General features: G+C 37.3%; 1 protein-coding gene across 3 annotated transcripts in view; it reads left to right on the forward strand.

Annotated features, from left to right (window-relative positions):
* Positions 1 to 256: 256 nt before the first annotated feature.
* ZC2HC1A (zinc finger C2HC-type containing 1A) overlaps positions 257 to 21128 on the forward strand; it is a 70603-nt gene continuing 49731 nt past the window's right edge. For all 3 annotated transcript variants that reach the window (XM_073794538.1, XM_019926265.3, XM_019926266.3), the window contains exons 1-3: positions 257 to 370; positions 17285 to 17358; positions 19692 to 19808. In XM_073794538.1, the coding sequence (XP_073650639.1) occupies positions 355 to 370; positions 17285 to 17358; positions 19692 to 19808 (207 nt within the window). In that variant the 5' untranslated portion in view covers positions 257 to 354. The remainder of the gene's footprint in view (positions 371 to 17284; positions 17359 to 19691; positions 19809 to 21128) is intronic.

The raw sequence follows: 21128 nt of genomic DNA on the forward strand, positions 1-21128 counted from the left end.
AGGCAGGAATCGAACAAAGGCGCCGTGGGACAGCAGGAGGCAAACCGAACCGCTCTAGGATTACTCGGAGGACTACCTCGAAAGCCTAGCGCCGAGAGCCAGCTGTGCAGCGGCAGCGGGAGAAACTCCACCCCGAGGCTCCGCCCCTCAGAAGCTCCGCCCCTTCATCTCCGGACCAATAGGCGCTCGGAATATTAGCGGGTGGGAGGCGCGGCCGGGTTGCTATAGTCCGAGCTGCGCGGCGGCGGCGGCGGCGGCGGCGGCGGCGGCGGCGGCGGCGGCGGCGGCGGCGGCGGCGGCGGCGGCGGCGGCGTGCTGTTGGAGGAGTCTGGCGGAACTCGAGGCGGTGGCGCCATGGAGTCACTGGAAGGTGAGGAGGTGAAGGGATGCGGGCCGGGCGTCTGAGGGTGGGGTGGCTGGCAGGAGGGGCTGCCCTGGACCTCGGTACCGGGGAGGCCAGGGCAGGTCCGGAGAGATGGACCCCGCCGCTCCTCGGAGGCCCGGGGAACAGGCGGGCGCCCTGCAGCCCCAGCGCGGTCGAGTTAATGATCCTCAGGCTGCCCCTCCTCAAACAGTCTTCACCTGATGCTTCCCCACCCCGGGCCTGATGCTGGTAAACGCCTGCAAATCCCTTCCTACCATTTTCTGGTCTTGCCTGACTCCCAGAGGGTCCTGTTGGTAATCACAGCCTCCGGCCAGATTTTATTTTCCTTGCAAAGTGGACTCTCCGTTAATGTCTACGGCCTCCCCACCGCCAGCCTTTGCTGGAGGCCCGTGGTGTGTCTCCAGCCTCGAGCTTCTGATACTTTTCTTGGCCACTTCCCTTGGTTTCCCTAGGTAACCGTTTTTCCATTTCTACAGCATCTTCTGTGGGAGCGATGCCAAGAGCATCTCCCAAGGAAGTGTCATTGATCAGCTTTAGAGCCGGGACAATAGATTAACCGCAGGATTTAAGGGTTTATTCACGAGGACTCTGTAAGGAAGAGCCAGCATTGATTCGTTATCTTTAGATTTATCTTTGTGCTGTAACCACGACTCCACATTTTGCTTTGTTCCCAATTCTTTCACTTCTCTATTCTCTTTACCCATTTTATCTTGTGTAATACAGCATTCGCTTAAAAACAACAAAGGGGGGAAGAAAACCCAGCTGGCATTAGCAACAACAGTGTCAAAATTCCTTTTCAAATTGTGGTCAATCCTTCTGGTGAAGAATAAGCCTGCAGAATAAGCCTGCAGAATTGCCAGATCCTATTGTCTTGATTTAGCCTTGATTTTTTCCCCCTCTTAATTTACATAGATTCAGGTGGAATTAATAAACAGAGGCACTGAGTCCTGTGTATTGTTGCACGCTAGAGAGTAAATTGTTTCAGGTTGTGTTATGAAAGGAAAAGTAATAACTGATGACTGTTTACAGTGACCTAGGGTCACCAAAAAACAAATGCAATAATGAGTGTGATAGTATTTCATGCTTTTGCTCCTAGGCGAAGCTCTCATAGTAAACACCTTGAGGATGATAGATAATCAAGAATTCTGATGATTTTTCCACTTGTGAGCTGCTGCAGTATCCTACGACAAATGAAGTTCTTGTTCTTTGCTTGTTTAATTTTAGGCAGATCACTCAAGTTTCCATGAAATAGGAATTGTAATGAAAGTATTCCTTACTCAAGATACTTTTGTTTAGAGAACTCCTGGAGGCAGCTTTTATTTTATTTTTTTTTTAATAAATTTTCAAACGTGGTATTATAGCATAGTGGGTAGGATCATGGGTCCTGGAATTCTCATGAAATTATCATAATATACATAAAGTGCTTTAGAATAGTTGTTTTTCTGCAGATTTCTATTATTTTATTCAACATTTATAATTGAGGCAAAGATCTTCATCTGATTTTTCATTTATGTATTCTAAGCATCTAAAACAGTGTCTGACACAAAGTAGGTATTCAGTAAATATTTCTTGTTAGATAAATGACTTTATCTGTGAGAGGCTCTGGGGATGCAGAAAAAAATAAAAATTCAAAGCCCTGTTCTCATGGAGCCTACATTTTAGGGAATCTCATATTTTAGCAGTGCTAAGACATTACTATTGAAATCTTACCAAGGATGCTTTTAAAATATAATGAAAACGTATTATAATACTCAATTACATGGGTGGAGGAAAACATGAATTCTGGTGTAATATGGTATGTTATCGTGGGCGTGTTTTAGGGGGCCAGCTTGTGATGTTTCATGTTAAACGGTACTTGTTCTTTACTCATTTTTTTTTTAAACAAAATAAGTTGCTGTCATTAACTATGATGTGTTTAATTGTAATGAATTAGGTTAAAATATATGAAATTATTCTTGTAGGCCAAAACAGTTGAATATTGGTAACTTCAAATAGTAATGAAATAAAATTTTTTATTTTAATAAAATAAAAGCTCTAAGAGTCTTTTGTTGAAGTTAGTGCCTTTCTTTTACTCCTTTTTTAAAATTAGTCCTTGTTAGGTCATACTTTATAAAGATGAACTTTGAGTCTCAGGGTTACCATTCATTCATTCATTCATCTATGCCTTCGTTTAATAAACAGTGATACATTGGTACAGTGATAGTTAAGATAGTTCTTCCCTATTGGAAATTAAAACCTAGCACTTTGAAGGTGTCTAATGAACATTATATTACAGTAGAAAATCTTTAAGAGTTTGCTTAATATATATCATAGTAGTTGAGCAAATATTGTACTGCTTGGCATTAGACCCATGTTTTTAGTTGAAGCTAGTTAGCAGACTAATCTTGATTGTAAAACCAGAAAATATACGGACCCCTGAAAAATTTTATTGAAGATTATCATACTCTTTATTTTTAAAATAACTTGCATGTAGATCATATATCGCTTACATTATTTTTGGTCTTTCTGGGACTTTTATATTTCCTGGATTGTCAGGAGTTGAGCTGTTAGGTTGAACACTGTATTTCAAAATAAAATATTAAATTATTGCTCATGATTTTGTATACTCTGTATCTGAGCACTTCTGCATTGTGTGTGCAATTAGAGTAAAGCCTTTAATTCCTTTTCACCTAAAGCTCGTGCCCTTTAGGTATGTCTAAAGGCAATAGACGTATTTCTAGATTTGGGAGAGTTCAGTCTCTCATAAGCTTTTCATCTGTAAAATGGAGAGATGAAACACCCTAAGCAGATTTTATCCATATTATTTTCATTCCTTTCATAATATCTTAATAAGCAATTATTAACAAATATGACAGAGATCAAGCTGCCTATTCCTCTTTTGGACTGCTAAAATTAGTAGATCTTAGTGTACTGCCCTCTAAAACTTGATTAGAAGTCTGATTGCTCTTTTCTAATGTAGCTCTTGATGTAGTTGAAGACAGCCATGCTGTCCCATTAGGGTTTTTTGTTTTGTTTTTTCCTAATCTAAGCAATGGTTTAACTGAATAATTCTTCATCTTTATTAATTTATCTAGATTCATTTTTTGTGTGTGTGCTGAATCTGATGCTAGGTTATTTTAATAGTCAACATATTGGACAGGTCTGTGTTTGGATTCTTGCTTTGTTTTGTTTTGTTTTGAGCTCTGTGATTTGGTTAATCTGAACCTCAGTTTCCTCAGCTATAAAAAATGGAGCTACTAAATACCAATCTACCTGAACTATATTAAGAATTTAATGATGAAAACATGTATAAAGCATTTGGCAAGCCGCCTAGTACATAGGAGGCCCCCTCCTGTACTTGTTTGTTGGATGGATAAAATCACAGGACATGTGTTAGGACCTTGAGAGTGGTTCAGTATAGGTAAACATAGCAGGCTTGGAAGGGACTGTGGGCAATCTCACTAGATAATTATGGCAGCAGGATAGATTGGGGAAGGGAGAGGCTGGAAATACATATATGTGATAAGGATTTGAAGTAAGGCAAAAGTAGCAGAAATTAAAAGGGGTATAGATTTAGAAGATATTTCTGAGATGGAAAGATGAAATAGAACTGCTCGAAGTGAGAGGGAAAAGGAATCAAAGATAAAGCAGCTTTCTAGCTTGGACTTAAGAGTTAACATTAAGATCTTTAACCAAGAGAAAGACAAGTTTGGAAGATGAGGTAATGATTTTGGCTTTAGAAGTGTTGTGTTTGTATGGTACTTGGGGCATATCTGGTGGAAAAATTTTATAGCTACTTGTAAATATCTATCTGGAGTTTTTAGTTTAGTAGTCGTCAGCATATAAGTGACAGCAAGTGGATGTGTTTGCCCAGGAAAGCTATATTTAACAAAACAAAGAAAATTGTGAGGGACTGATGCTTTAGGGTTGAGCAAGAAAGGAAGTTGGAGTGGGGAACGGTCTTTACAAAGGTTTAAAATTGTCAAGAAAGGGAATTGGGGGAGAACAAATATTTACTGAGTAATGAATATGCTAGAAAAAGCCTATAGCACCTGGTATTCCTGGAGATCTAAGTAGTAACTAGGTCAAACTCTGCTTAGTTGTGAAATATGAAAAACTTGGGCTTAGGAGAGAGAAATACCATTGAAGCCAAGAGAGAAAGGACTTTAAAGGCGGAAGGGATTGATCAGCAGAGCCTCATGATGTAGAAAGGTCCAGTAAGGTGAAGATTCAAAAGAGCGCTTTCAGTTTGACAATTAATAGGTTAACAGTGATCAGTTGCCTCTGTTTCTTAAGGTCTTTAATGCCTCATTTTTTTTTTTTAACAGTGAGTCTAAATTACTTTGTTTTCAAATTTCTTCAAACATGAAGGAATTTGAGTCTATGCATTGTTCCCTGAATATAAACTCAGTTGGTTTAATATAAAGTGTTAAATGTGAAGTATTCTCGTTTCCATGCTTTCTAGATAGTATGTAATTTCAGTTTAAAATTTCTCTGTGATTCAGAGGTTATTTATGAGAGTGTTCCTTAACTTCCAAAATGTTAAGATTTTTTTTGTTGTTAAGATGTTTTTAGTCATTAGTTTTTATTTACTTTTAATTTTGTGTGTTCTATGAGTAGTCTACCTTTCAAAAAGTTTTAAAAAGTTTTCTTTGTGGTCAAATACACCATCAGTTTCTCCATGTTTTATAGTCATACAAAAATGCACACTCTGAATTGGTAGGAAACAAAGTACATATAATTTTTTAAAATAAATTTATTTATTTATTTTATTGTTGTCTGTTTTGGGTCTTCGTTGCTGCTCGCGGGCTTTCTCTAGTTGTGGTGAGCAGAGGCTACTCTTCCCTGTGGTGCGTGGGCTTCTCATCTCGTTGCAGAGCACGGGCTCTAGGTGCGCAGGCTTCAGTAGTTGTGGCTCGCGGGCTCTAGAGCACATAATGCCTCCTTATTAAAGAAGCTTTCAGTGATCTTACCCACTTCTCAAACACACACATAACAAAATATATAAAATGTCAGGTAGTGGAAAAAAGTGATTTTTTTTTTTCCCCAAAGAATAGAAACTCCATAAGATCAGGATCTTTGTTTTTTTTATCACTGTTTGCCTAACTCCTAGAACAGTTCCTGTCTCATGCTAGGTGCTCCATAAATACTTGTTGAATCAACAAATGGGTCTATTTTAATATAGTGTTTAATCCTGTTAAAGCTTGCCTGCAGTTCAGATAGGGGGAGAATGAGAGGTAGAGAGGAGCTAGTCAGTAAATGTAAGCCAGTGTTTCAAAAAATATGATACTTGGGGCATCAGTCCTAAATACCTTTTAGGGGCAGAAAGAATTTCTGTTGGGGAAATAACAGCATACTAAATCTTTCTCTGTCTTTTTTTTTTTAAGACTGAGGAAGTTCTGTTCTAAGAAAACCTGTTTGTTTAATTTAGCATTTTCCAAACATTTGACCATGAGCAAAGGATTTAAGGGTGCTTGGTAGAAGTAGTGAACATGACTAGTCAGGTTCAGACTGGATAGGAAGGGAAGTGCAGTCAAGAATGGGTTATCAAGAAAATGCAAGTCACTCTGAGATCAAGAAAGTGATTTAGAGGTAGATGGTAGAAGCCTGTGGTTCCGGAGGGAGCTTGTGTATTTTAAGAGTCCAGAGGTGGATCATTCTAAGTTGTTTTAGCAGTGGTTTTATGCTGAACTGGAGTGCAGGCCACTGAAGTGGAGTGGAGGGTGAAGGATGTGTGCTGAGTAGGTTAAGCATGAATGTTGAAACGTTGAAATCTAGGATGAGCTGAAAAGGAATATCTTGTGAGATATTAGAGATTGCTGACCTGGAAGTAATTCGGTTTTAAAAAAGGATTGTAGGAAGAAAGTAGTAAAACAGGTGCTGTGTACTTCAAAAGAGAGGTTTGTTGAGTTTTAAAGGTTGGTTTCAGATAAGCAGTGACCAGTGGTGAAGGAATAGACATGAAACATAGAGCCCAGAATTGTTCTTGATTTCCAAGATTTTTCTTTTGGAAATGTTCTCTACTATTTCTTAAATAATACATTTTTAGAATGTCATAACTATTTTAGATAAGAGCAAATTATTTCACATCACCTGTATAATAGTATTATATAAAGATACCATTTTAAGTCTTATTATCGTGCAGATTTTGAAATTACTCAATACAGTAACTCATAACAGAATCAACAGTATGTACAGGACAAATTTTGTAAGGAGAGGTTGGCTTCTTTAAAGTTTTAGAATATTAAATACTTATTCACTTGGTTCTGTCTATCAGTTTGAATGCTTCTTTCAGCAGTGAATATCATCTCTCTCTACTGTATTTATATAAGCCGCACAATTCTCTAGCATTCGCCACTCAGGAGAAAGTAGTGGAGTTTGCCTGTATGCCCTGGAGAGTAGTATTTTTTATTTCATTGGTTGTGAAACATTTTTATATATAACATCTCAGTTGATCCTTTTAAATTTTCAGGTAGGTTGAGCGGACGTTATCTTCATTTAACAGATGTTAAACTTCAGGCTACCTATATGATTAGTCATACATTTTCTTGTAGTTCATATAGTGAAAACTTTTCCAACAAGGAGAGAGACATCATGTTCTTTGCTATAGGTCCTCGCAGATTCTCAGTTCTATATATAGACAAGTGGAAGTGATTTCCTCAGCATCCTGCACACTACCTGAAACATTCATTCTACTGTCCACAATTGGTCAATTGGCTTAATCATTCTTATGTGTGACCAACTTTTTTTTTTAATATAACATCAGTAAGGGAGGTGTCTTATCATCATTTACTTTTCTTATTAATGTGGTCTTAAGGTAGATTTTATTAAATAAGTATGCTATATTTATTATGGCATAATAGAGGTAGAAGCGGGCCACATAGTTCATTTAATCTAACTTTCTTATTTTATGCAAGAGGAATGTGAACCTTAGGTTAAATATCTTGCCCAGCAAGTCATAGCTCTAAGTGACAGAGCTGGGACGTGAACTTAGATAGTATGAGACAAATTCCAGTGCCTTTTCTACTACACTCTCCTGTCTTTTAATGAATGCCATTAGAACAAAATGTGGTGGTGTGACTCTAAACCCTAAGCTGCTTATCATTACCTGTCGGTAGAAGTTCTTTTCAGGGGATGTTGATACCAACACACATGATATATTTTGTGGATTATAGGGCTATACTCTATAAGAGGAAACTGTAAATTTATTTATTTATTTTATTTTGAATAAAGTAATAACTTAAAAAATTTTTTTTGTGATAATTGTTTTTAAATGTTTTCTCTTTAATGCTGTTTTCTCTTTTTTATGCCTTGTAGTGATAATAATTTTCTTTTCCTTTAAAGACAGTCTGAACATGTTTGATGACTTGTAGGAATTAATCCCAGGAGTTGGATTTTATTTTATGTTAGTATTCTAGTTGCTGTTATATTAAGTTTTAAGCTTTTGTATTAAAAAAAAAAAGGAAGATGATTTGGCTCTTAGGTATAGTGAAGAAGTAAATCATGTAGACTGTTGGCTTTATGAAGCAAAGATTGTGTGACTCCACCCTTGTGTCACTGTTACTTGGTACATGCTTGGCAAGTATTGATAGTAGGTACTCAAGTAGACACTCACATTATTTCCATGTGTTGAATTGATTTTTCTCAATAGTTAATTTTTTATAAGATTTTGCTTTGTTTTCTATTTAACAAGGAAATACTGAAATATACTTTTAAGCAAGTAACATAGTGGTACTTTTCAACATTTTATATGGATACATTTTTAAATTATTGTTTGGAATTTAAAGGAAGACATGAAAACTAAATAGGCAAGCCTAATAGATTATGCAGTATGTGGTATCACTTTGACAGTCGTTATGAAGACATTCTAATCTTCATATACCTAATGGATTCCATCCAGCAACTGCTTCAACTTTTTGGATAGTTAATGGAATTAAGTGATCCAGATAAATGAAGCTGCTTTGCTCTCCCTCCCTAAATAACCTCGTCTTTGCCATTGGAAAACACAAATCAGGCAAATCTTAGTTTTGCTTTTGTAGTGTTCACAGCTTACCCGCCACCATACAGACTTTGGCCTCCATCTATCTACCACTGAAATAGTGCAGTAGAGTACTTGGAGAATGAGAGAACAAAACAATTCTTCTGTTACTGTTTGATTGCGTTCCCACCAGTGTCTTTTTTGATTCTCCTGATAAGTTTTCTGTGGACTCACTAAATGCCTTGGAACAACACATTACATGAAGTCCATAATCGTACTTTTTTCATGAGTTTGTTACTTCTGAAAGAAAATGTTTTTTTACTTTCATATGATAAAAGAATTTTAACAGAAATTCAGCAGAAGATATAAGGATATCATTTTTGTCGTTTTTATGAAAATTACAGGTATGGAAATAAATTTAGGTGTGATGTTTGGCTGGATAATAAAATGACAAATTGACTTAGTTATGTAGGATTCCCAAAGAATGTAGTTTGTGTGTGTGTACATGTGATGAAATTTGTTCAGTGCAAGTACATGATAGATGCATTAACTTCTGATTTTGTAAAAGTTGCAGCTACTTCTTCCTTATTTAATCAGTTGTGCCGATAAGGTCAGATTATCTCAATTTGTTGGTCCAGTGAATCTTAACATAATATTATATGTATAAATTAATGAACAATTCACATAATGCGTAGTAACTAGGTGATCTTTTACTTAAAACCTAATACTTCTGTTGTCGGGGAGGACAACATTCTTTTTATTCTAGACTCCCTAATCATATCAGGAAGCCACCTCACTGATCTCCAGGGTTATTTCTTACTTTTTTTTTTTTTTTAGTTTAAAAAAATGTTGTATTGTGGAAAAATAGACATAAAATTTACCATTTTAACCATTTTTAAGTGTACAGTTCAGTGGTATTTAGTACATTCACATTGTTGTGCAAATATCATCACTATCCATCCCCAGAACATTTTCATCATCCCAAATTGTAGCACCTGGTTTTTTTGTTTGCTTTTTTTTTTAAACATCTTTATTGGAGTATAATTGCTTTACAATGCTGTGTTAGTTTCTGCTTTATAACAAAGTGAATCAGTTATACATATACATATGTTCCCATATCTCTTCCCTCTTGCGTCTCCTTCCCTCCCACCCTCCCTATCCCACCCATCTAGGTGGTCACAAAGCACCGAGCTGATCTCCCTGTGCTGTGCGGCTGCTTCCCACTAGCTATCTACCTTACGTTAGGTAGTGTGTATATGTCCATGCCGCTCTCTCGCTTTGTCACAGCTTACCCTTCCCCCTCCCCATATCCTCAAGTCCATTCTGTAGTAGGTCTGTGTCTTTATTCCTGTCTTACCCCTAGGTTCTTCATGACATTTTTTTTCCTTAAATTCCATATATATGTGTTAGCATACGGTATTTGTCTTTCTCTTTCTGACTTACTTCACTCTGTATGACAGACTCTAGGTCTATCCACCTCATTACAAATAGCTCAATTTCATTACTTTTTATGGCTGAGTAATATTCCATTGTATATATGTGCCACATCTTCTTTATTCATTCATCCGATGATGGACACTTAGGTTGTTTCCATCTCCGGGCTATTGTAAATAGAGCTGCAATGAACATTTTGGTACATGACTCTTTTTGAAGTATGGTTTTCTCAGAGTATATGCCCAGTAGTGGGATTGCTGGGTCATATGGTAGTTCTATTTGTAGTTTTTTAAGGAACCTCCATACTGTTCTCCATAGTGGCTGAACCAATTCACATTGCCACCAGCAGTGCAAGAGTGTTCGCTTTTCTCCACACCCTCTCCAGCATTTATTGTTTCTAGATTTTTTGATGATGGCCATTCTGACTGGTGTGAGATGATATCTCATTGTAGTTTTGATTTGCATTTCTCTAATGATTAGTGATGTTGAGCATTCTTTCATGTGTTTGTTGGCAGTCTGTATATCTTCTTTGGAGAAATGTCTATATAGGTCTTCTGCCCATTTCTGGATTGGGTTGTTTGTTTTTTTGTTATTGAGCTGCTTATAAATTTTGGAGATTAATCCTTTGTCACTTGCTTCATTTGCAAATATTTTCTCCTATTCTGAGGGTTGTCTTTTGGTCTTGTTTATGGTGTCCTTTGCTGTGCAAAAGCTTTGAAGTTTCATTAGGTCCCATTTGTTTATTTTTGTTTTTATTTCCATTTCTCTAGGAGGTGGGTCAAAAAGGATCTTTCTGTGATTTATGGCATAGTGTTCTGCCTATGTTTTCCTCTAAGAGTTTGATAGTTTCTGGCCTTACAGTTAGGTCTTTAATCCATTTTGAGTTTATTTTTGTGTATGGTGTTAGGGAGTGATCTAATCTCATACTTTTACATGTACCTGTCCAGTTTTCCCAGCACCACTTATTGAAGAGGCTGTCCTTTCTCCACTGTACATTCCTGCCTCCTTTATCAAAGATAAATTGACCATATGTGTGTGGGTTTATCTCTAGGCTTTCTATCCTGTTCCATTGATCTATCTTTCTGTTTTTGTGCCAGTACCATACTGTCTTGATTACTGTAGCTTTGTAGTATCGTCTGAAGTCAGGGAGCCTGATTCCTCCAGCTCTGTTTTTCGTTCTCAAGATTGCTTTGGCTATTCGGGGTCTTTTGTGTTTCCATGCAAATTGTAAAATTTTTTGTTCTAGTTCTGTGAAAAATGCCAGTGGTAGTTTGATAGGGATTGCATTGAATCTGTAGATTGCTTTGGGTAGTAGAGTCATTTTCACAATGTTGATTCTTCCAATCCCAGAACATGGTATATCTCTCCATCTATTTGTATCATCTTTAATTTCTTTCATCAGTGTCTTGTAATTTTCTGCATACAGGTCTTTTGTCTCCTTAGGTAGGTTTATTCCTAGATATTTTATTCTTTTTGTTGCAATGGTAAATGGGAGTGTTTTCTTGATTTCACTTTCAGATTTTTCATCATTAGTGTATAGGAATGCCAGAGATTTCTGTGCATTAATTTTGTATCCTGCTACTTTACCAAATTCACTGATTAGCTCTAGTAGTTTTCTGGTAGCATCTTTAGGATTCTCTATGTATAGTATCATGTCATCTGCAAACAGTAGCACCTGTTTTTATCTTATTTTTTTCTTCCAGTTGTATATATATAATTGACATAGAGCACTGTGTAAGGTTTACAGCATACTGATTTGATTTATATACATCATGAAATGATTACCACAATAAATTTATTGAATATCCATCATCTTATACAGATACAAAATGAAAGGAAAAAAAAACATTGTTTTCCTTGTGATGAGAAGCTCCTAGGATCCAATCTCTTAACTTTATATACAACATAGAACAGTGTTAATTATGTTTATCATATTGTACATTACATCTCTAGTACTTGTTTATCTCATTACTGGAAATTTGTACCTTTTGATGATGTTCGTCCAGTTTCCCATCCTCCCCTCCGCCCACCCCGTGTAGCCACAAATCTGATCTCTTTTTCTATGAGTTTGTTTAGGAAGTATATTTGACTACAAAACTATTTTTGTTCCTGGTACACAATTTAGTAATTTGATGCTTCTCTACATTTCAAAATGATCACCATGATAAGTCTAGTTATCATCTGTCACCATGCAAAGATATTACATTATTATTGATTATATTTTCCACACTGTACATTTCATACCTGTGACTCATTTATTTTGTAACTGGAAGTTTGTTTGTCTTAATCTCCCTCACCTATTTCCTCCTCCCCCACCAACCCCTCTCCCTTGGCAACTACCTGTTTGTTCTTTGTGTCTATGACTGTGTTTCTGTTTTAAGTTTGTTCATTTGTTTTTTAAATTCCACATATAAGTGAAATTATACAGTATTTGTCTTTCTCTGTCTTACTTCACGTAGCATAATACCCTCTAGTTCCATCCATTTTGTCACAAATGATAAGATTTCATTTTTTAGGGCTGAGTAGTATTCGTGTGTGCGTGTGTGCGTGTGCGCGCACGTGTGTCATTTTCTTTATCCATTCCTCTCTGGATGAGCACTGATTCAGGCAATGCTCATATATTTTTCTAGGAATTTGTCCATATCTTCTAACTTGTCCATTTTATTGGCATATAATTGTTCATGGTAATCTCTTATGATCCTTTGTATTTGCATGGTATTAAGTGTAACTTCACTTCCATTTCTGATTTTTTTTCAATTTGAGCCCTCTCTCTTTTTTTCTTGATGAATTTAGCTGAAGTTTTATCAATTTTGTTTAGCTTTTCAAGGAACCAGCTCTTATTTTAATTGACATTTTCTATTATTTTTAGTCTCTATTTTATTTATTTCTGCTGTATTCTTTATGATTTCTTCTACTAAGTTTGGGTTTTGTTTGTTCTTCTTTCTCTAGTTCCTTTAGGTATAAGGATAGGTTGTTTATTTGAGATTTTTCCTGTTTCCTGAGGTAGGTTTGTATTGCTATAAACTTCCCTCTTAGAACTGCTTTTGCTGAAACCTATAGATTTTGGATCATCGAGTTTTTCATTTTCATTTGTCTCCAGTTATTTTTTTGATTTCTTCTTTGATTTCTTCAGTGACCCATTGGTTGTTTAGTTCCACATGTTTATGGGGTTTTTTGCAGTTTTTTTTCCTTGTAGTTGATTTCTGGTGTCATAGCATGTGCCTGAAAAGTTTCTTGATATGATTTCAGTCTTCTCAAATTCACTGAGACTTGTTTTATGACCTACCATGTGATCTATACTGGAGAATGTTCCATGTGCACTTGAAAAGAATGTGTATTCTGATGCTTTTGGATGGAATATTCTATATTTATTAAGACCATCTGGTCTAATGTGTTGTTTAAGGGTAGTGTTTCCGTATTGATTTTCTCTCTGGACGATCTGTTCATTGATGTAAGTGGGGTGTTAAAGCCCCCTACTGTTATTGTGTTGCTGTCCATTTCTCCCTTTTTTTTGTTAATATTTGCTTTATGTCTTTAGGTGCATCTATGTTGAGTGCATATATATTTACAATTGTTATAGCTTTTTCTTGGATTGATCCCTTTATTATTAGGTAAAGTCCTACTTTGTCTCTTGTTACAGTCATTGTTTTAAAGTCTACTTTGTCCAATATAAGTATTGCTACCTTGGTTTCTTTTAAATTTCCGTTTGCATGGAATACCTTTGTCCATTCCCTCACTTTCAGTCTGTGTGTTCCTTTAGATCTGGACTGAATCTCTTGATTAGCATATATACAAGTCCTGTTTTTGTATCCATTGAGCCACCCTGTGTCTTTTGATTGGAGCACTCTGTGTCCATATACATTTTAAGTGTAATTGTTGATAGGTATGTACTTATTGCCATTTTTTAATTGTTTTCAGGTTTAGTTTGTAGTTTTGTTGTTGTTGTTATTCCTTCTTCTTTTGCTCTCATTCCTTGTGATTTGATGACTGTCTTTAATATTATGTTTAGATTTCTTTCAGTTTTTTGTGTTTGTATCTGTTACAGATTTTTAGTTTGGTTACCAGAGGTTTATATATAGCAATCAATATATATGTGATTATTTTAAGTTGATGTGATGTCCTCTTAAGTTTGAATGTATTTTAACAACCCTGAGTTTTTACTCCCCTTCTATGTTTAATGTTTTTGACATCATAGTCTACATCTTTTGGGTATTTCTTAACTACTTATTTTGTGTATAGAAGATTTTACTAGTTTTGTCTTTTAACCTTTCTACTAGCTTTGTAAGTGGTTGGTCTACTACCTTTACAGTGTATTTGCTTTTACCAATGAGATTTTTCCTTTGGTAACTTTCATATTTCTAGTTGTGGCTTTTTCTTTTTCACTTAGAGAAGTGCCTTTTCATTTCTTGTAAAGCTGGTTTTGTGGTACTGAACTTTTTTAGCTTTTAATATTTAAAATTTATTTATTTAATTTTATTTTTGGCTGTGTTGGGTCTTGCTGCGCGCGGGCTTTTCTCTAGTCACTGTAAGCAGGGGCTACTCTTATTCGTGGTGCGTAGGCTTCTCATTGCAGTGCCTTCTCTTGTTGCGGAGCATGGGCTCAAGGTGCATGGGCTTCAGTAGTTGTGGCTTGCGGGCTCTAGAGCACAGACTAAGCAGTTGTGGCACACGGGCTTAGTTGCTCCGTGGCATGTGGGATCTTACTGGCCGAGGGCTCAAACCCATGTCCTCTGCATTGGCAGGTGGATTCTTAACCATTGTGCCACCAGGGAAACCCCTTTTTAGCTTTTGCTTGTCTGCAAGACTCTTTATCTTATCTTTCTGAATGATAGCTTTGCTGGGTAGAGTATTCTTGGTTGTAGGTTTTTTCCTTTCATCACTTTAAATGTATCATGATATTCCCTTCTGGTCTGCAGGGTTTCTACTGAAAAGTCAGCTGATAGACTTATGGAAGTTCCCTTGTATGTAACTAGTTGCTTTTCCCTTGCTGCTTTTAATACTCTGTCTTTAATTTTAGCCATTTTAATTATGATGTTTTTTGGTGTGGTCGGTTTTGGGTAGATCCTGTTTGTAACTGTCTGTGCTTCCTGGACTTGTATATCTGTTTCCTTTCCTAGGTTAGGGAAGTTTTCAGCCATTATGTCTTCAAATATGTTTTCTGCCTCCCCTTTTCCTTTTGGAACCCCTATAATGCAAATGTTAGCATGTTAGTGTTGTCTCAAAGGTCCCTTGAACTGTCCTCATTTTTTTTTTTTTCCAGTACGCGGGCCTCTCACTGCTGTGGCTTCTCCCGTTGCGGAGCACAGGCTCCGGACGCGCAGGCTCAGCGGCCGTGGCTCATGGGCCCAGCCGCTCCGCGGCATGTGGGATCTTCCCAGACTGGGGCACGAATCCGTGTCCCCTAAATCAGCAGGTGGACTCTCAACCACTGGGCCACCAGGGAAGCCCTGTCCTCATTTTTTAAAATCTTTTTTTTTCTCTTCAGCTTGAGTGATTTCTACTACTGTCTTCCAGCTTGCTGATCCATTCCTCCATATCATCTAATCTACTGTTGATTCCTTCTAGTATGTTTTTATTTCACTTATTGTTGTCTTCAGCTCTGTTTTGTTCTTCTTTATATTTTACAACTCTTTGTTAGCTTCTTACTGTGTTTTTCCATTCTTCTCCGAAGTTCTTTGAGCATTTTTATGATCATTACCTTGAACTCTTTATTGGGTAAGTTCCTTAGTTCCACTTCAATTCTGGTGTTTTATCTTATTCCTTTGTTTGGAACAAATTCTTCTGTCACCTCATTTGCCTAACTTGCTGTTTTTATTTCTGTGTATTTGGTAGGTTGGTTACATTTCTTGATCTTGTTGAAGTGGTCTTTTATAGGAGAGGTCCTGTGCATCTCAGCAGCTCACTTCCCTTAGGTCACCAGAGCTTTATGTTCCAGGAATGTCCCCTATGTGGGTTTCATGGGCCCTTCTTTTGTGGTGGGCTGATTTCTATTGGTGGTCTAGTAGGCATGGATGGCCCCTGGTCTGACTGATTGGCAGGCTCTGCCTTTGTGGATGCTGACAGCCGCTGGTAGGTAGGGCCAGGTCACAAGGTGGCTGATTGTGAAGGCTTGGGGGTCCCTAGGCTAGTGCTGGTCCACTGGTGGGCAGAGCTGGACCCTGGTGTGGCTGGCTGAAGGTGTCTTACAGATGGTCTGCATGCTGATTGGCAGCACTGGGGCCAAGGGAGTCCAGTGATTGGTGCCTGACCATTGGTGGGCGAGGCCAGGTTCTGGAGTTAGTGCCAGCCCTCTGGTGGGTGGAGCTGGGTCCTGGGTTCTCTGGTGGCAGGGCTGGGTCCCTGGGTGACTGGGGGAACCAAGATGCCTATGGTCATTGCCAGCCTGCTGTTGGGTGAAGCTGTGCCCCCACAGTTAGCTGCTTGGCCTGTGGGTCCCAAGGACTGTTGCAGACTGGCTGGTGGGTAGGGCTGGGTCCTTGCACTACGAAGCTAGAAGGAGAACTCCCTAATGTTTCTTGCCGGCACGAGCACTCCTCATGGTAGAATGAGCTCCAGAAAATGGCTGTCATCAGTGTCTGTGTCCCCAGGGTAAGTCCCACATGCCTCCTCCTCTCTGGGAGGCTCTCCAAGATCAGCATGTGTGTCTGACCCCAGGCCAGTTTAAAATGACTGCTTCTGCCCTGGGTCTTGGAGCATGTAAATTTTCTGTGTGCCCTCTAACAGTGGAGTCTTTATTTCCCACAGCCCTCTGGGTCTCCCGAAAGTAAGCCCCCTGGGTCTCATCTTCTCATTGCAGGACCCCCCGGGTTGGGGAGTACAAAGTGAGGCTTGGACCCCTTGCTCCTTGGGGAAAACCTCTGCAATTGTGATTATCCTCGTGTTTGTGGGTAGCCTACCTGTGGGTGTGGGTCTTGACTGTACCATGTCTCTGCCTCTCTTACTTGTCTCATTGTGGATCCTTCTTTATATCTTTAGTTGTGGAAGATCTTTTCTGCTAGTCTTTAGGTTGTTCTCATCATGATAGTTGCTCTGTAAAATAGTTGTAACTTTGTTGTGCCCATGGAAGGAGGTGAGCTCAGGGTTTTCCTACTCATCTTCTCCATTCCACTAGCCACCAATGTTATTCTTTAATGCTTTGAAGATAAATAATGTATTTAACCTTCAGATAAATTTGGTTTTTAAACTTCAGTAATTTACAAAGAGACAGCCTATAAATTAAGAGACTGACAAATTGATTTGGTTAAAATAGAAGAAAACCAGATATTTCCAACATTATCAGTTTTGTTCTCCTTAAAGTATGAATTCTGTATTTGGCATTTGCCTTTTTGACCACTGATAACTTTAAGTCTTCTGCCCATTTTAATTGATGATGTTACTTATTTCAAAATGACATGACATTTTTCGCACGAACTGACAACTTACATATGAAACTAAGTGAAGAAATGAAAATTCGGAAGTTTCACAATTTGAGCCACTGAGTATATTGACTACATTCTTTTCGATTTTAGAAAATGGAAGTGTCCAAGTTGGAGAATTGTTACCTTGCAGGATTTGTGGAAGAACATTCTTTCCAGTGGCATTAGTGAGTACCTTTTTTTTTGGAGTTTGGTAGATCTTTAATTGTTTAATAGTTCAGGAAAATGGAAAGAACCTTTGGAATAATTTAAAGAGATACTGGCTAGTATTCATTGCTCAGGAGTATCAGTTCCATCTTTTTTTTTTTTTTTTTTTTGCTATACGCGGGCCTCTCACTGCCGTGGCCCCTCGCGCTGCGGAGCACAGGCTCCGGACGCACAGACCCAGCGGCCATGGCTCACTGGCCCAGCTGCTCCGCGGCACGCGGGACCCTCCCGGACTGGGGCACGAACCCACGTCCCCCCGCATCGGCAGGCGGACTCCCAACCACTGCGCCACCAGGGAAGCCCTCAGTTCCATCTTTGTCATTCTTCCAGAGTGCTCTCTTTCCTTCAGAGTTTGATTGGTCTTCAAAACTCCTCTCTGTTAAACTATTAAAGTGTGTTCTCCCTTTGTGGGACTATTAACAAAAATAAAACCAAAGTAAACTCTTAGAAATACTGTTAGAAATAATGTATTTAAAGAAGCAGAAGGCTATGATGTCTGGGATTTTCTTTAAACTTTAGGAAAAAGTGCTGGGGCTGGGATAGATGAAACAAGATTGCTAAAATGTTGTAATTGTTGAGGCAGGGATGAGTAAATGGAGCTAATTACACTTTTCTGTCAATTCTTATGTATGTTTGAAATATTCCAAAGGAAAAAATATTTTCGTTAAAAGTGCACCTAAAATATATTATGCATTCTTTAGATGCTTAGTATATACAAATAGAAGCACATTTAACTGATTTTAATATAAAATCTCTAGCTAAGTAGAGAATAAGAAAGTCAATATGCCTTAACTTCAAATATAAATATGTATTTATTAATATTTTGATGTGGAATAAAGATTTTTCTTTGAGTATGGGTCTGCTGATTAGAGTTCTGCTACATTTTATTTTGCATCCTCTCATTGTTTCCAGTTTTTCTTTAAAGCAGTGAGGAATTAATGACCCAAAATGTCCACCTGACTGCAGACTCCTCTTAAATATTAACAGCTAGCTTTCTTAAACCTTTCTTGCCCACGCTTAATTCATCCATTTTTTTGTTATTAATTAGCTATTTTTCAAACCATTTTCAAAGCATTAAGCTGAGTTTTCACTGGGAAAATTGTGCCTTTTTTTGGTCCTCATTTATGTATTTATTTAATATTTAATTAAATGATATAATCACGATAACAACTACAATTTGTATACATCAGTTTTGGGAACAGGCACTACGTACTTTTGACATATACAGCTCAATGTGAGAACAGACATTCTCTAGAAAGTCACCCATTAGCTATCCTTTTCTTTTTTTAATATTTAAGAGATTTTATTCTAATAGTTACAGTTACTGTGTTTGTCAGAATGATATCCAAAAACAAGTATGTGAAACAGTTGTGTATTGAAAATATTAGAGGCTCCATAACATTGAATCAGCCAGTTCTGAGGTTCCTATTTTCCCAGATAAAGTTTAGCAGTTCTGACTTGTTCATTGTTTATCAAAATACAAAAGAAGAAAAGGGCATTTAGCATCCTCTATGTTATTAGTCAACATGTTTTATTTAGGGGAAGGAGAATTATTATTTATCCAGTAGGTTAATTTGAGGTCAGTTAAGAGAGCTTCCATTATAATGTCTTTAAAATGAATATATGAATGACTGAATGAGCTGGCAGCCATATTAAAACAGCAACAGCAACAACAAACCCCCATCCCCCCCACCCAAAAACTGTAGGAGTGGGACACTAGGTAGCACAAGAAAAATCCTTGGTAAAAAAAAGGTGGAAAATTTGAGTTCCAGAGAGGGGCAAGGGATGATAGTGGAGTAAGGACACAAACCTGACCACCTTGTCCTATATTCTGTGTTAACAAACTACTATTTCGTTAACTTGAGTAATCCCAACTATTATTATTATGTTAGCTTTTGTAATCCTAATGCTAATGTGTTTTCCATTTACATTCCTTTTTCTGGTATCTATTTTCAAGTATTTAGTAATAAAGGTAACTTTTTTCCCACTTCAATAGCTTTGACTTGCTTACATTAGTTTCCTTATTCTTAGCAGTGTAAAAACCAGGAGACTATTAAATAACTAAAAAAAAATTTGGGAGAGTATTTATCAATACTTTCTTGTTGTGAGAAAGATAACTTGTAACATGCGTTGCATGTATTTTTTTAACAATTTTAGCTAAAACATTTCTTATTTATGGATTATTATTTATTTCATCTTTCAGGTTTTTAAACTGGTCTCAAATGACAATTTAAAGTTTTATAGTCTTTTTGTAGAAAAGAAAATGACATGTTGTATTTCCTCATCTTGACAGAAAAAACATGGACCTATTTGCCAGAAAACTGCCTCTAAAAAACGGAAGACGTTTGATTCAAGCAGACAAAGAGCTGAAGGAACTGATATTCCAACAGTAAAACCTCTTAAACCTAGGGTAATTACATGACCTTGTGAACAGTATGAACCTTGCTGCTATGTGTAATGAAAAAATTATAATAATCTATTATACTAAGATTGAAGAATAAGCAGAATTCTGTGTCATGTTCTCAGTTTAGAAGTGATCAGAAACTTGTTTATTTTGAATTTCAACAAAAGGGAGGCCAAAGTACTGTCCGACTATTACAGGGAGGTTTTTGTAGCATTGGAGAGCCAATTGCTTAGCTATAGGCTGGAAATAACTGAGAAGTCCTCATACATTCATTGTGAGTCGTTAATTACTTCAGCTATAATTAGGTTTATGTCTCAGTATGTTACACTATTACCAGTAGTGTAATCCCTGTAGTATACAAAAGGAAAGCTATTAGTTACAAACATCTTAGCATAATAAATACTATCTTGACTGATTGATTTGTCAGCATTTATCATCTTGTTACGCTTTCTGGGGAAAAGTTTTATACGTTGCTCAATTGTTCATATATGATCATTGTCAGCTTATTTTCTTCTTTGTAACTAAAAGCAATGAATCTCCTATGCTAATCTCTCCTTAATACCACCTTTCATGATATGTTATTTGCTAAGAATAAATCACATAAATGCTTTGTCCGACATAGTTTTAAAGAGTTATTTCAGTGTAATAGTCAAAATTTGAGTACCTGACTTAAATAGGTTTTTGAAACAAACTACTTTCAGTGGTAATAACTTTTCCCAGTGTTACAGGAAAACATTTCCCTATGGGGCAATTAATCTTACTAATAAAATCCTTTGATAACAGAAAAGTCAGTTCATCTTTGTTTTTCAGTTTATGAATATTTAAGGGAAGGGTGGAGAAGCTTGAATAAGGTACATAAATTATTATTTAAAGTTTCTCTTGGTAACCTGCCAGATGTATGATTGTATTAGCTTTAATTAGCTTAGATAAATTAATTAAATCTTGGTCTAGCATAGCGGGTTTGAGAGCTGGCTCAAGATTCAGACCGCCTGGATTTAACCCTGGCTCTGCTACTTTGTTGTGTTGGGTGAGTTCACACACAGAGACCTTATTTGTATCTGTATCTGGTACATCAGAGAAGAGAACTGTTTTGTATAGCCTAGAAAGCTACCCTGGGCTGCTCTTTTCTCCCAGAAACTCTTGTAAATAGCTGTACCAGGAAAACCTAACTCATTCAATGATGCGTAATAAAAAACATTAGCTAAGCATTAATATAATAATATATATAATAATACTTTGAGAAGAAAAGGTAGATGAGAGCAGCAAAAATTAGTAATATTCACTGTAGAGCAGATGAATGTTGTGATCAGAAATCTCACTATAAAG

Source organism: Tursiops truncatus, chromosome 17 (genome assembly GCF_011762595.2).
Source record: "Tursiops truncatus isolate mTurTru1 chromosome 17, mTurTru1.mat.Y, whole genome shotgun sequence".
Classification (NCBI taxonomy): domain Eukaryota; kingdom Metazoa; phylum Chordata; class Mammalia; order Artiodactyla; family Delphinidae; genus Tursiops; species Tursiops truncatus.